The 15,740-nt window shown below is 48.4% G+C and overlaps 1 protein-coding gene across 2 annotated transcripts in view; it reads left to right on the forward strand.

Annotated features, from left to right (window-relative positions):
* Positions 1-15,740, forward strand: part of LOC111524528 (multidrug resistance-associated protein 1) — a 100,826-nt gene that overhangs the window by 15,490 nt on the left and 69,596 nt on the right. For both annotated transcript variants that reach the window (XR_003306710.2, XM_026447085.1), the window contains exons 4-6: positions 4,953-5,099; positions 8,571-8,658; positions 13,283-13,358. Coding sequence is in view for 1 of the 2 variants with exons in the window: in XM_026447085.1 (XP_026302870.1) it covers positions 4,953-5,099; positions 8,571-8,658; positions 13,283-13,358 (311 nt within the window). In the remaining variant the exon portion in view is untranslated. The remainder of the gene's footprint in view (positions 1-4,952; positions 5,100-8,570; positions 8,659-13,282; positions 13,359-15,740) is intronic.

Here is a 15,740-nt window from a genome sequence, read left to right on the forward strand (position 1 = left end):
CTTTTAAGCATGAATGGGGTTCCAGACATGACTAGATCTGGGAGTTCCCAAGGTAATGTTGGGAAGAACAATGTCTCCGACTCTCACCTCTGTTGTCTTGATGGTGGTTTCTTGATTAGCTGGCAGTTTCCTGATCATCTTGTCACCTCAGCAACCCGTGTGAGCAGAGTCTTATTTTCCCCTAATACTTCCGGCAGAGCTATGGGATTGAGTCTCATTGGTTGTGGTCGATCACACGCTTCTTCCTGAACCAGTCACTGAGGCCAGGGAGATGGGACGCTTGGGTCAGCCAGGCCTGGGTCATGTCTTTCAGGGCTTGGGGCCCAGGTAGAGGGTGAGGGAGGAGGTTCATCTGTGGCTGAAGCTCATAGGTTGAGATTGGGAGAAGTTCAGTTCCCCCAGAGAAAACTGCGTGTCACCATAAACAGCGCAGTAGATGCCAGGCAGGCAGTGAGAGCAGTAATCTGCACACAGGGCGTCAGGGTTTTTAGAAGGTGGGCTGGAGTGTAGGGGTTCTGTTCGTTGGTTTTCCACGTTTCTCAGAAAAGGCACCTAGGGGACAGGTGTTCCTCATTGTGTATGAAGGACTTTTGTACCCTTGACCCTCGCCTATTACAAGGCTGTTGCAAACTCCAGTCTCCTGCCTGGAGCCCCAGTCATTGTGCCCATCCTACCAGCCTCTTCACATTTCCAAACACTGCCTGTAGGGAACCTGTTAAAGCCTGTGCTTCCACTAGACTGTGTGTCTGAGGGTTGCCAAGCCCACCTCAGTCCCCAGTGCATAATAGGTGCTCAGTTAACAACTGAGGGGCGGATGGCTAGATGACCTCCTCCTTAGGGAGAAACCAGGACTGTGGACCTGAAAGGGGCTGCATGATGTTGTCCTGTCCCCTCGCTGTATGTGCCCTGTGCTGCCAGCAGCCAGCATCGATTGGTACTTGGCTCACCAAGGGGGCTGGTACGTTTTGGTGGTGGGATACCTGAGGCCTGGTTCACTTCACTGCTGAAGAAACACTTCTGATGTGCTCTTCTGCCCTAAGGCAAATTCATCCACCCCTTCCCCACCCATTTATCCACTCTCACCCATCCATCATCTACCCAGCAGACATTCACTGAGCACCGTAACCTGGGCTCTGTCCTAGGCTCTGACAATACAGCAGCAGATACTACAGGTAATCATCTCCAGTCAGGGAACATTTATTTTCACGGAGAGAGACCGACGAGAAACAGTAGGCACAATAAATAAATCCTAGTGCTAGAGAAAGCCATCCTAAGTGCTATAGAAAGAAAAGAGTCAGGTCTTTGTAATAGGGGCGGCTTGCAGTTTAAAATAGGGTGGTCCAGGCTCACTGAGAAGGTGACACTTGAGGAAAGACTTGATGGAGGTAAAGAGGCCAACCAGGGGGGTAGCAAGAGCACGTGCAAAGGCCCTGGGGCATTACTGTGCCCGTTCATAGGTGGGATAACCATGGAGGCTGAAACAGTGGGAGTGAGGGGAGAGTGACAGATGAGGCCAAATGAGGGACAGCTGGGCCCTGGGATCTGAGTCAGCACTTTGACTTCTACACTGAAAAATAGGTTGACTTTGGAGAGGTACTTTAAAAAAAATTACTTGTTTAGAGATGGGGGCGTCATTCTGTTACTCAGGCTGGTGTGGCGGCACAATCATAGCTCACTGCAGCCTCGACCTCCTGGCTCAAGTGATTCTCCTGCCTCAGCCTCCCTAGTAGCTAGGACTACAGGTGCATGCCACTATGCCCGACTTATTTTTTATTAATATTATTATTATTGTTATTTTGAGACGGAGTCTTGCTCTGTTGCCCAGGCTGGAGTACAATGGCACGATCTTGGCTCATTGCAACCTCTACCTCCCGGGTTCAAGCGATTCTCCTGCCTCAGCCTCCCTAGTAGCTGGGACTACAGGCTCACAATACCACATCTAGCTAATTTTTGTATTTTTAGTAGAGATGGGATTTTGCCCTGTCGGGCAGGCTGGTCTTGAACTCCTGACCTCAGGTGATCCACCTGCATCGGCCTCCCAAAGTGCTGGAATTATAGGCATGAGCCATTGAGCCAGCTGCCTGGCTTATTTTGTAAAAGATTTTGTAGAGACACAGCCTTGCTTTGTTGCCCAGGCTCAGCTCGAACTCCTGACCTCAAGTGATCCTCCCTCCTTGGTCTCCCAAAGCATTTGGATTACACGCATGGGCTACCATGCCCATCCAAATTTATTTATTTATTTATTTATTTATTTATTTATTTATTTATTCATTCATTCATTCATTCATTCATTTATTTATTTTTTTATTTTTGAGACGGAGTCTTGCTCTGTTGCCCGGGCTGGAGTGCAGTGGCCGGATCTCAGCTCACTGCAAGCTCCGCCTCCCGGGTTTACGCCATTCTCCTGCCTCAGCCTCCGGAGTAGCTGGGACTACAGGCGCCCGCCACCTCGCCCGGCTAGTTTTTTGTATTTTTAGTAGAGACGGGGTTTCACCGTGTTAGCCAGGATGGTCTCGATCTCCTGACCTCGTGATCCGCCCGTCTCGGCCTCCCAAAGTGCTGGGATTACAGGCTTGAGCCACCGCGCCCGGCCTAAATTTATTTTTTTTAATGAACATGTAATTCACCATTTTAAAGTGTGCAATTCAGTGGTTTTTTTGTGTAGGTGGTGTGACACCCAGTGGGTTTTCGTGTAGGTGGTGTGACGGTCGCCCAGTGGGTTTTCGTGTAGGTGGTGTGACGGTCGCCCAGTGGGTTTTCGTGTAGGTGGTGTGACGGTTGCCCAGTGGGTTTTTTGTATAAATGATACAATAGTCACCACTAATTCCAGGACATTTTCATTACCCCAAAAGGAAGCCCTATAGGTGTTGTAACTTGCTCCCCAAACCTTCCATGCTTTCTGTCTCTCTCTGTCTACTCTGGACATTACATATAAATGGAATCTAACAACAGGTGGCCCTTTCTGATTGTTTCTTTCTTTTTTTTTTTTTTTTTTTTTTTTGAGATGGAGTTTCGCTCTTGTTGCCCACCTGGAGTGCAATGGCACGACCTTGGCTCCCTACAACCTTTACCTCCCGGGTTCAAGCGATTCTCCTGCCTCAGCCTCCTGAGTAGCTGGGATTACAGGCATACACTACCACTCCTGGCTAATTTTGTATTTTTAGTAGAGACGGAGTTTCTCCATGTTGATCAGGCTGGTCTGGAACTCCCGACCTTAGGTGACCCACCCCTCTCAGCCTCCCAAAGTGCTGGGATTTCAGGTGTGAGCCACCCTGCCCGGCCATCTGACTGGTTTCTTAGCGTGATGTTTTCAAAGTTTATCCATGTTTTAGCGTGTGTAAGAATTTCAGTCCTTTTTATGGCTGAATAGTCTATCATGTAGATACACGTAGACCCTTTTGAGTAAAGACTATATCTCTGGGCTGGGCATGGTGGCTTACACCTGTAATCCCAGCATTTTGGGAGGCCGAGGCAGACAGATGACTTGAGGCCAGACCAGCCTGACCAAAATGGTGAAACTCCATCTCTACTAAGAAAAATACAAAAAAATTAGCTGGGCATGGTGGTGGGCGCCTGTAGTCCCAGCTACTTGGAGGCTGAGGCATGAGAATCGTTTGACCCTGGGAGGCAGAGGTTGCAGTGAGCTGTGATTGCACCACTGCACTCCATCCTGTGCAAAGGAATGAGACTGTGTCTCAAAAAAAAAAAAAAAATATTGTGAGGTAGGATGCCAGTGTGTCGTTACCGCTTAGAAGATGGGAACCAGGATGGGTGCGGTGGCTCACGCCTGTAATCCCAGCACTTTAGGTGGCCGAGGCAGGCAGATGGCCTGAGCCCAGGCATTCAAGAACAGCCTAGGAAGCATAGGGAGACCCTGTCACTACAAAAATAAAAAAATTAGCTGGGCATGGCGGTATGCACCTGTAGTCCTTGTTACTCGGGAGGCTGAGGTGGGAGGAATGCTTGGGCCTGGGAGGTCGAGGCTGTGGTGAGCCATGATTGCACCCCTGCACCCAGGGATCATGTGTCCCTGTCATTTAGAGCACCTTGCCTCCCTCTTGGCATTGGCACCTGGAAAATTTCTGTGCCATGGCTCAGCGTCATCTGTCTTTTTAATGTCAGAGCCACAACATGAACCAGCTCTGCCTGCCCATGGGACCAGGCTCTGGTTCGTGGAACCAGGTTAATAGATTCCTTGGAAGAATGATCAAATTAATTTGGACCAAATCCTGTAACAAGAAATAAAAACAGCTGCCATCTGTTGAGTTTTACCATGCTTGGGCCCTGTGCATATAAGCACCCTTCGTAAGTGCCAAAAGCCCTTAGAAGCAGGTCATGACTCCCATTTTATAGATGAGAAAAGAGGGGCTCCCCTGGAGAGGTGAAATAACTCAACCAGGGCCCCACAGCGGATAGACGGCAAAGCGTATGGTTTTTACTTTTAAGCCGTATGGCCTTCCAGGAAGTAACAATGAAATGGCAGTGCTGAGACCCTGAAAATACGTGGGATGATGGCCAGATGGCAGGGCTGTTTGGGTAGAGTGGGAGAGGCATCTCCCTTGAATGGTGAGAGGGAGGAGCCAGGCGGCCACCTGGCTGGACGATGGTTTCAGGCAGAGGAAACTGCAGGGGCAAAGGCCTGGCTTGGGGATCGTGCTTGGTGCTTTTGAGGAATACTAAGAATGCCCCTGTAGAACATCACTGAGAAAATTGATGGGAGAGGCCAGTTCTTGGGGCTCCTGGTCATTAATTTATCCAGTTCATTCCTGGAGTGTTTAGTGAGCATCTGCTATGTGCCAGATCCTGCACCAGGCTTTTCCATGAGCTCCAGCAGCTAGCCAGTTGTGGCCACCTGGGGAGGGCCCAAGCGTGTCACCAGGGCCTGTCACTGCTCCTAGAATGATGTCTCTTATTCAGGGCACAGCAGTCAGCACTGGACGTTCTGCTTGCAGGTGGCCCTGTGCACGTTTGCTGTCTACGTGACCATTGACAAGAACAACATCCTGGATGCGCAGAAAGCCTTCGTGTCTTTGGCCTTATTCAACATCCTCCGGTTTCCCCTGAACATTCTCCCCATGGTCATCAGCAGCATCGTGCAGGTACAGGGGGAGGCTGGGGCGACTTCAGAGAGGGGGCCTTGGGGTTCTAGGCCGCAAAAGCATGGAAGTGCCCCTGAGCGCAGCCTCTAGATCACGCTCCCAATCGGGCTCCATGAGGCCTGGACCAAGGCTGCCATGCTTTTGTCTGGTCATGCCGAAAAGAAAGAAAATGCGTTTGACTTCTTGACAGAGAACTCACACTTGAGTATATGAATCCAGTTTAATGCAGCAGGGCTTTCCCATGCTCTGGAAGAATCTTTCTGAAATACTCTGTTCTCTTCTTCTATTCATCCGCCATTCCTATCCTTTTTTTCGAAAACATAGTTCTTGTCTGACCTGATTCATTTTACAACCCACTGATAGGTCTTGACCACCCACGCTTTGAGAAACCCCAACCTTACAGCCGGGCGCAGTGGTTCACGCCTTTAATCCCAGCACTTTGGGAGGCTGAGACACGTAGATCACCTGAGGTCAAGAGTTCGAGACCAACCTGGCCAACATGGTGCAACCTCTACTAAAAATACAAAAATTAGCCAGGTGTGGTGGCGGGTCCCTGTAATCCCAGCTACTCGAAAGGCTGAGGCAGGAGAATTGCTTGAGCCCAGGAGGAAGAGTTCGCAGTGAGCCAAGATCGTGCCATTGCACTCCAGTCTGGGTGACACAGCAAAAACTCTGTTTCAAAATTAAAAAAAAAAAAAAAAAAAGAAAAACCCCAGCCTTAACGGCTGGCATGGTGGCATATGCCTGTAATCCCAGCACTTTGGGAGGCCAAGGCAGGTGCATCTCTTGAGCCCAGGAGTTTGAGACTAGCTTGGGCAATATGGTGAAACCCTGTCTGTACCAAAAAAAATATATATATATATAAATAGATAAATATGTTATGTATATAATATATATTTTTTATATTATATATTTTATATATTTTGTGTATTATATATTATACATATATTATGTGTCATATATTGTCTTATATATGTCATATATATATATATATATATATACACACACACGCACACATATATGAAAATTAGCCAGGCATGGTGATGTGCCCCTGTACTCCCAGCTACTCAGGAGGCTGAAGTGGGAGGAGCAGCTGAGCTTGGGAAGTTGAGGCTGTAGTGAGTCATAGTCACACCACTACACTCTAGCCTGGGTGAAGGGAGTAAGACCCTGTTTTTTTGTTGTTGTTGCTTAAAAAAAAAATGTAGACCCTGTAGAATCTGTAAAATTTGTGCCATTGACTGTGTAAGGAGGGGTGGCTTTCTCCTCTCTCACACTTGGGCAGTGTTGGCAGCTCGTGTCACTTTGCTGCACTATTTTCACATTCTTTTTCCAAGCATTGCGAACATTCATTTTGAAAACTCCATTTCAACTACATAGACAAATCAACCTTAAAATTTGATAGTACAACTCTGATTGCAGGCTTTGTCAAAAACAAAAAATCCTTTTTATTATGAAAAATGTCAAGTGTACACAGAATAGCTTTAAGCTTGTGAGCTGGTATTAAAAAAAAAAGAAAGAAAAAGCCAGGCATGATGGCTCACACTTGCCATCCCAGCACTTTGGGAGGCCAAGGCGGGCGGATCACCTGAGGTCAGGAGTTCAAGAATTGCCTGGCCAACATGGGGAAACCCTGTCTCTACTAAAAATACAAAAATTAGCCAGATGTGGTGGCGGGTGCCTGTAATCCCAGCTAATCTGGAGGCTGAGGCACGAGAATCACTTGAACCCGGGAGGCGGAGGTTGCAGTGAGCCGACATCACGCCACTGCACTCCAGCCTGCGTGTGACTGAGTGAGACTCCGTCTCCAAGAAAGGGAACAATACAACATGAACCCTGTGTACACATCACTCAGATTCAACATGAGCATTTTTTGGCTGGGCACAGTGGCCTGTAATCCCAGCACTTTGGGAGGCTGAGGTGGTAGGATTGCTTCAGTCCAGGCATTCAAAATCAACCTGGGCAAAATAGTGAGACCCCTATCTCTACAAAAAAATAACAAAATGGGTGTGGGGTGCACGCCTGCAGTGGCTACATGGGAGGCTGAGGCAGGAGGATTGCTTGAGCCTAGGAGTTTGAGGCTGCAGTGAGCTATATTTGCACCACCACACTCCAGCCTGGGCAACAGAGCAAGACTTGGTCTCAAAAAAAGAAACCAAGGCCTAGCGCGGTGACCCACGCCTGTAATCCCAGCACTTTGGGAGGCCGAGGCAGGCGAAACCAAGGCCTGGCACGGTGACTCATGCCTGTAATCCCAGCACTTTGGGAGGCCGAGGCAGGCGGATCACGAGGTCAGGAGATTGAGACCATCCTGGCTAACATGATGAAACCCTGTCTCTACTAAAAAATACAAAAAAACTAGCCGGGCGAGGCGGCGGGCGCCTGTAGTCCCAGCTACTCGGGAGGCTGAGGCAGGAGAATGGCGTGAACCCTGCAGGCGGAGCTTGCAGTGAGCCGAGATGGCGCCACTGCACTCCAGCCTGGGCAACAGAGCGAGACTCCGTCTCAAAAAGAAAAAAAAGAAACCAAAAAATTTTTCCACAGTTGTTTTATGTCATCCTTTTTAAGTATCCCTCCCTTGTCCTTCTTTCCCTTCATTTTTCTTTTAATGCTAAACTCTGCTATCTATCCCTTCATTCTTTCCTTTCTTTGCCAAATAATTTTAAAGCAAATCTCAGACCCCTCACATTCCACCCACAAATACTTCAGCATGCATTTCTTCTGACATAATATAACACCATCATCATGTCTAAGCAAATTAACAAGTTTTTACAATAATACTCAGCCCATATCCAAGTTTTCTGAAGTATCTCAGAAATGCCCGTCCCATCGGGCTGTTTGAATTGGCTCTATTGCGTTTGCTGTTGTTTCCAGAGTCCCTTTTCCACCAGGCCTCTGCCCCTTTCTTCTTTTATTTTTATTTATTTTTTTGAGATGGAGCCTCAATCTGTTGCTTAAGCTGGAGTGCAGTGGCACGATCTTGGCTCATTGCAACCTCTGCCTTCCCAGGTTCAGGTGATTCTCCTGCTTCTGCCTCCCGAGTAGCTGGGATTGCAGGTGCACGCCACCATACCAGGTTAATTTAATATTTTTTTTAGCAGAGGTGGGATTTCACCATGTCGGCCAGGCTGGTCTCAAACTTCTGACCTCAAATGATATGCCTGCCTCAGCCTCCCAAAGTGCTGGGATTACAGGCTTGTGATGCCGTGCCCAGTCGTTTGCTCATTTTTTTCTGAAATACCTTTTGTGGGCTTTTAAAACAAAACAGAACCAAAACCTGTTTCTTTCTTTTTTTGTTTTGTTTTGTTTAATACTAAAGTGTACACTGGTTCTAAGAAATGTGGGACCTTCGGAAATTAGGGAGGGTGTGTGCCCCTCCACATCCAGGGAAACCGCTGGAGGTTAACCTTGGTTTGTTTTGCAAAAAAGCTGTTTAAAAATAACTCTCCCCTACCATTGCTCTCTGTATAGGCAAGTGTCTCCCTCAAACGCCTGAGGATCTTTCTCTCCCATGAGGAACTGGAACCTGACAGCATCGAGCGACGGCCTGTCAAAGACGGTGTGTGTGTGTTTGTTTGGTCCTGGTTTCTGGAAGTGGCCGCCTTCCCATCTCCCACTGGGTCCTCCCTACTTGCGGTTCTTTCCCTTGGCTGCCCTCAGGTCTGACTCTGCCCAGCCGCTTGTCTGCAAGAGCCCGGGAGACAAGGGTTCTGCAGAGCCGGCAGAAGGGAAGGGAAGCCTGGCCTCCTCCTAGGCCTCTGTCCTGTCTTAAACTTCCCAGGAGGGCGAACTTGCACTCGCATTCTTGTTTTCTTGCTGAGGGGCAGCGGCTGCTTGAGGCTTCCTCCTGGGAGTCACTTTCCAAGGCTTTGACCTTGATTCTATTCTGGGCTAAATGAGGACTCTGGAGGCTGGCCAGCCTCCACCACCCACAAGCTGTGCAGACTTAGGTCTGAGGCTCAGTTTTATCTAGATAAGGAAAACAAAAGTACCTTTCTTTGGCCAAGTGTTACTTGGATTTTTTTTTTTTTTTTTTTTTTGAGACAGGGTCTCATTCCATCGCCCAGGCTGGAGTGCAGTGGCGCAGTCACGACTGTCACTGCAGCCTTGATTTCGTGGGCTCAGGTGATCCTCCGACCTCAGCCTCCCAAGCAGCTGAAACTACAGGCACACAGCACCACGCTTGGATAATTTTTTGGTGTGTTTTGTAGAGACAGGGTTTCGTCATGTTGTCCAGGCCGGTCTCGAACTCCTTAGCTCAAGCAATCCACCTGCCTTAGCTTCCCAAAGTGCTGGGCTCATAGGCATGAGCCACTTCTCCTGGGCTTTTTTTTTTTTCAATATTAAATTTTTTTATTTGGAGAGACAAGGTCTTGCTTTGTTCCTCAAGTTGTTCTTGAACTCCTGGGCTCAAGGATCCCTCTGCCTCAGCCTCCCAAAGTGCTGGGATTACAGATGTGAGCCACCACACCCGGCCATGCATTTTTATTGACAGGTTTGTTTATTTTGTAGCTTGTTTATTTATCCTTTCCCAGCCCATCCCCCTGAGCCAGGGATCTTGTTTGCAACCATCTCTCAAGGCATTTAATAATAAATATTAGGTTGGGCACAGTGGCTCACGCCTGTAATCCCAGCACCTTGGGAGGCTGAGGTGAGCGGATCACTTGAGATCAGGAGTTCGAGACCAGCCTGGTCAACTTGGTGAAACCCTGTCTCTACTGAAAATATAAAAATTAGCTGGACTTGGTGTTGGGCACCTGTAATCCCAGCTACTCGGGAGGCTGAGGCAGGAGAATCATTTGAACCCAGGAGGCGGAGGTTGCAGTGAGCCGAGATCATGCCACTGTAGTCCAGCCAGGGCAACACAGAGAGACTCCATCTCAAAAAAAGAAAACAATTAATATTAATGTCTTGAAGTGCAGTGACACATTCACTTATAAAGCCCCTGTCATGCATGTTCTGTTCGAAGGATGTCGGTGTCCCAAATTGTCCATTACTCACCGTGGCACCCCTGGAGGAGGGTGATGGAAACCCCCATTTTCTAGGTGAAGAAACTGGCCTCTGAAACTTGCCTGAGATTGCACAGCTGATCAAAAGAGGAGCCAGCATTCACACCCACAGCCCGTCGGTCGAGTCCATGCTCTTCCTGGCCATAGCATGTTGTCTCACTGAGATTTACTGAGCATCTACTATGTGCCAAGCATTGTCGGAAGTGCTCTGTGTGCACTGCCTCATAGACACCCCACCACAGCCCTCTGAAGTTGATTGCATGATTGTCAACCGTATTTTATAGATGAAAAAGTGAGGCACAGGCTGGGTGCAGTGGCTCGTACCTGTAATCCTAGCACTTTGGGAGGCCAAGGCTGGAGGACTGCTTAAGGCCAGGAGTTTGAGACCACCTTGGGTAATGTAGTGAGACCTCATCTCTACAAAAATTAAAAAATTAACTAGGCATGGTGGTGTACCTGTAGTCCCAGTTACTTGAGAGACTGAGGCAGGAGGATTGGCTGAGCCCAGGAGTTCAAGGCTGTAGTGAGCTATGATCGTGCCACTGTACTCCAGACTGGGCATCAGAGTGAGACCCTGTCTCAAAAAAAGAAAAGAAAAGAAAAGAAAAAAGGCACAGAGAAGTTACGTAACTTGCTTGTGGCTACCCAGCTGCGAAGTGGTAGTCTCAGGATTCAAACCCATACAGTCTGGCTCCAGAGTCCAGTGAATGTGGTCAGAAGATTGAATGTGTATAAATGTCGGTTATACCGCGTGAGCTGTATCTGGCATCTCGCAAGTGCTCAGGTATCTTTAGTGGCACCTAAAACATTAGACACGTTTGACACAGCACCTGGTGCATAGAAGATGCTAAACAGATCGCGGGAGTCGTCCCTTCTCTGATCTGAGCGAGATGATCTCAGCATCTTCAGCTGAGCCAGCCCCTGGTGTGGGTTTTCTTATCCTGGGCGCTACTGACATCTGGAGTCCCGTTATTGTTTGTGGTTGGGGACTGTCCTGTGCACTGTGGGATGCTGAGCAGCACCCCTGGACTCTACCCATTAGATATAGTAGTACCCACCCCAATTTTGACAACCAAAAATGGCTCCAGACATTGCCAGATGTGCCTTGAGGGGCACAGTTGCCTCCAGTTGAGAACCGTGGCCCAAGTGGATGCTGGATTCCTCCTCCCAACACCCCTAGGCTGTGGTCATCTGGTTTCTGCTGTCCCAGTGTGCCACATCCCCTCACATGATAAGGGAATGATTCCATCTACTCTGGGGTCAAATTTCTGTGCTGCACACAGGCTGAAATTTGAGGCGGCCGGCGGTGGGGGCTGGTTTCTTGCTTCTGAAGTTGTTCACAACTCAGTGCAAGCGTCAGGAAACGCCTAGGCCCCTGGGTGCCGCCCGCACCCCAGCCCCTCCTTCCTGCCCTAATAGTGGCCTCCTAGGTGGTTGGACTTTCTGGAATGTTTAGCATGTTCTAGCCAGTGGGGGCCCCCTTTGGCTGCTCCCTGCCCCCAAGCTAACCATTCTCTGCAACCTTGTCTGCAACCTCTCGCTCCAGTGGCTTTTCTTAAATTCCTTAAATAGCAACTCCCAGTTTCCTCATTCTATGTCCTCTCTTTTAGAAGAGCTAAAGGAGAATGTTAATATAGGTTAACCAGCGACTTCCTCTCTCTGTAGGTTTTTTGTTTCTTTGATGCATGGAGGAAGTTATTTCTTCATTTGACAACTTAAAGAAAAACTCCTATATTATCTCCAGATGGTCTTAAGGTGGCTCATAATTCAGAGAGTTGCTTTTCTGTTTTGTTTTTTTTTTTTTCTTTTTTGAGACAGAGTCTCACTCTATTGCCCAGGCTGGAGTGCAGTGGCACGATCTTGGCTCTCTGCATCCTCTGCCTCTTGATTTCAAGCGATTCTCCTGCCTCAGCCTCCCAAGTAGCTGGGACTACAGGCATGCGCCACAATACCTGACTAATTTTTGTATTTTTAGTAGAGATGGGGCTTCACCATGTTGGCCAGGCTGGTCTCAAACTCCTGACATAGGTGATCTGCCTGCCTCAGTCTCCCAAAGTGTTGGGATTATAAGCATGAGCCACTGTGCCAAGCCTGTTTTTCTTTTAAGTGAGAGACATGAAGTAAAAGGAAAATAATGGGAAGAAGAGTAAAAGAAGACAGGTGCTAGGAGCCTTAGAAATGTGGAGCTGGCTGGGCACTGTGTCTCATGCCTATAATTCCAGCACTTTGGGAGGCCGAGGCCAGCAGATCACTTGAGGCCAAGGGTTCGAGACCAGCCTGAGCAACATGTCAAGACCCCATCTCTACAAAAGATACAAAAAAATTAGCTGGGCATGATGGTGCACATCATGTAGTCCCAGTTGCTCAGGAGGCTGAAGTGGGAGAATTGTTTGAGCCTGGGAGCTGGAGGTTGCAGTGAGCCAAGGTCGCACCACTGCACTCCAGCCTGGGTGCAGAAGCCAGATCCTGTCTCAGAAGAAGACAGAAACATGGAGCAGTATAACGTGGGCTTTGTCTCCAACGCTCTCCCCTCCCCCGTGCCCTCATACCACACTTCTTGATCTGTATCCTCTTTTTTTTTGAGTTTATCATGATGGGTGTTTTAGAAAGACCCACCTGCTGTGATGTGATGTGTGTAGGGTGGTGTGGCTGGGGGAGGAAGAGAGATAGAGGACATGGAGAGAAGGGTGAATGACCTCCCTTTGAACCTCAAGGAGGGCCCAGCGATCTGATGCAGGCCACCCCGATGGAGAGACGTTTGCATGTGGACGCCAGCTGTTTCCCATTGACCTTGGCTGCTGCTGGGCCCTCCCAGCTGGAGCTGCCCTGAACCTGCCTGAGAAGGGCCAGGGCGTGCAGAGCATTGAGTAACCCTCATGGGGCCCCAACCTCTGCAGTCATCTCCCGAGATGAGCGTCCGGATGGCGCAACCCTGTCTTTCAAGGACAAAGCTTCTTGCAGTTTCCTTCTGCTTTCTGGGTCTGAGGCTGCCTCCAAAACTGCAGGTTGGGGTTCTTTCAGAACCTGTGACTGATGTCACCAGATAATAATGCCTAGCGCCATTCGCGTCGAGCGTCTGGGGTTGAACCACTCAAGCAGAGAAAGAGAGCGCTCTGCTCACGCGGAGTCCCACAGTTCAGCCTGTGCCTGACGTGTCGTCTCTGTGCTTTGTAGGCGGGGACACGAACAGCATCACCGTGAGGAACGCCACATTCACCTGGGCCAGGAGCGACCCTCCCACGCTGAATGGGTGAGCCGGGATGTGGACACATGTGATGGCGTGGAGACAGCCACAGGGTTTTTGTCAAACATGGGTTTGAATTCCCACCGTGCTCCATCTCTGTGACCTTGAACAACTCATTTGCCCTTCTAAGACTTAGCTTACCCATCTGGAAAATGGGTGCAGATACACCTGCTTAGGCTGGTGTGAGAAGCAGACACAGAGATGCCTAGCACAGATGATTCCCTCTGATTGTGAGTCATAGCAGCCTTGGACAGATAGACTTAGACAATACAGGAGATTGTTGGCTTGCTTAACTGGGAGATTCTACTTTCAGGTATGGTGTGACCCAGGGATTCTGCCATCGGAACTTTCTTCGTATTTTCTGTGTTTCACTTTCTCCTGGTCTGCTTTATCCTCACGCATCCTCTCCCCTTGTGATGGCAAATGGTCTCAACAGCTCCCACTGTGTATCCTACTGTTAGGGGAACTGCCTGCTTCTTGCTGACCCAGACTTGGTCCTCTGCCCTCTGTGGGCCAATCACTATGCCTGCAGACACTGAGCGTGCTGATTGGCCAGTCTTAGAGGCTGTGATGCTGCTGAACTCCAGTGCCCCTCAGCTGCCCAGCTCACCCTTTCTTGCCAGCTTTCTGCCTGGCACCCCACACCCTACAGTCCTTACCTTTCCAAAGCACGTGGTGTCTAGGAAATCGACCTTAACCCCAGGCAACTTGTCAAGCATCTCTCATTTTTTTCTGACCAGAGGCCTTGATCAACAGCTTTTTACGGCCCCTTAAGGAATATGCAAAACACAGGGGCGATGGGACCCTTTTAGAGCTTTAGCTCATGCCTGGGTAGCCAAATCACTGCTGTGTTCTATCATGTAGGAGACAAACTCTCCAGAGAAAAGAATCTGTATAAAGCCTGCATTGAAAAATCATGGTGGTATTGCATGCTTAGGAAGTTCTTCCTTATGTCTAACTTAAATCCTGCCTGCTTCAATTGTAACTGTTCTCTCTTGTTGAGCTCGACAACTAATCTGTATGTGTCCCTTTCCTGATCCAGTGGTTTTCCTGTTGCAGTTACCTTCCCCCCATGAGCCCCCAGAACCTTTCTCTAACCCTTTCTCTCATCAGCCTATAAGAATATTTCAGTCTCGGCCGAGCACAGTGGCTCATGCCTGTAATCCCAGCACTTTGGGAGGCTGAGTCGGGCATCATGAGGTCAGGAGATCGAGACCATCCTGGCTAACATGGTGAAACCCTGTCTGTACTAAAAATACAAAAAAATTAGCCGGGCGTGGTGGTGGGCGCCTGTAGTCCCAGCTGCTTGGGAGGCTGAAGCAGGAGAATGGCATGAACCTGGGAGGGAGAGCTTGTAGTGAACTGAGATTGCACCACTGCACTCCAGCCTGGGCGACAGAGCGAGACTCCGTCTCAAAAAAAAAAAAAAAAAAATTCGGTCTCACGTGGACAGTGGCAGGTACTGTCTCACTGGGATTCCTGCCTTCTCAGGCCCCATAATCCATTCCCCTCCCAGCACAGGAACAAAATGCCTGATAAGTATCACCATGCAACAGTGTCATAAGAATGAAACAATCAGTGACAGCAATGACTATCAGCATTTCCACTAATGCTCTGAAATCAGAAAGGTGGCAGTTAAAAGGACTTCATGTCTAAAACACCAAAAGCAACGGCAGCAAAAGCCAAAACTGACAAATGGGATCTAATTAAACTAAAGAGCTTCTGCACAGCAAAAGAAACTACCATCAGAGTGAACAGGCAACCTACAGAATAGGAGAAAATTTTTGCAATCTACTCATCTGACAAAGGGCTAATTTCCAGAATCTACAAAGAACTCAAACAAATATACAAGAAAAAAACAAACAACCCCATCCAAAAGTGGGGAAAGGATATGAACAGACATTTCTCAAAAGAAGACATTCATACAGCCAACAGACACATGAAAAAATGCTCATCATCACTCGCCATCAGAGAAATGCAAATCAAAACCACAATGAGATACCATCTCACACCAGTTAGAATGGCAGTCATTAAAAAATCAGGAAACAACAGGTGTTGGAGAGGATGTGGAGAAATAGGAACACTTTTACACTGTTGGTGGGATTGTAAACTAGTTCAACCATTATGGAAAACAGTATGGCAATTCCTCAAGGATCTAGAACTAGATGTACCATATGACCCAGCCATCCCACTACTGGGTATATACCCAAAGGATTATAAATTATTCTACTACAAAGACACATGCACACGTATGTTTATTGCGGCACTATTCACAATAGCAAAGACTTGGAATCAACCCAAATGTCCATCAGTGACAGACTGGATTAAGAAAATGTGGCACATATACACCATGGAATACTATGCAGCCATAAAAAAGGATGAGTTTGC

Source organism: Piliocolobus tephrosceles, chromosome 17 (assembly GCF_002776525.5).
Source record: "Piliocolobus tephrosceles isolate RC106 chromosome 17, ASM277652v3, whole genome shotgun sequence".
Lineage (NCBI taxonomy): Eukaryota > Metazoa > Chordata > Mammalia > Primates > Cercopithecidae > Piliocolobus > Piliocolobus tephrosceles.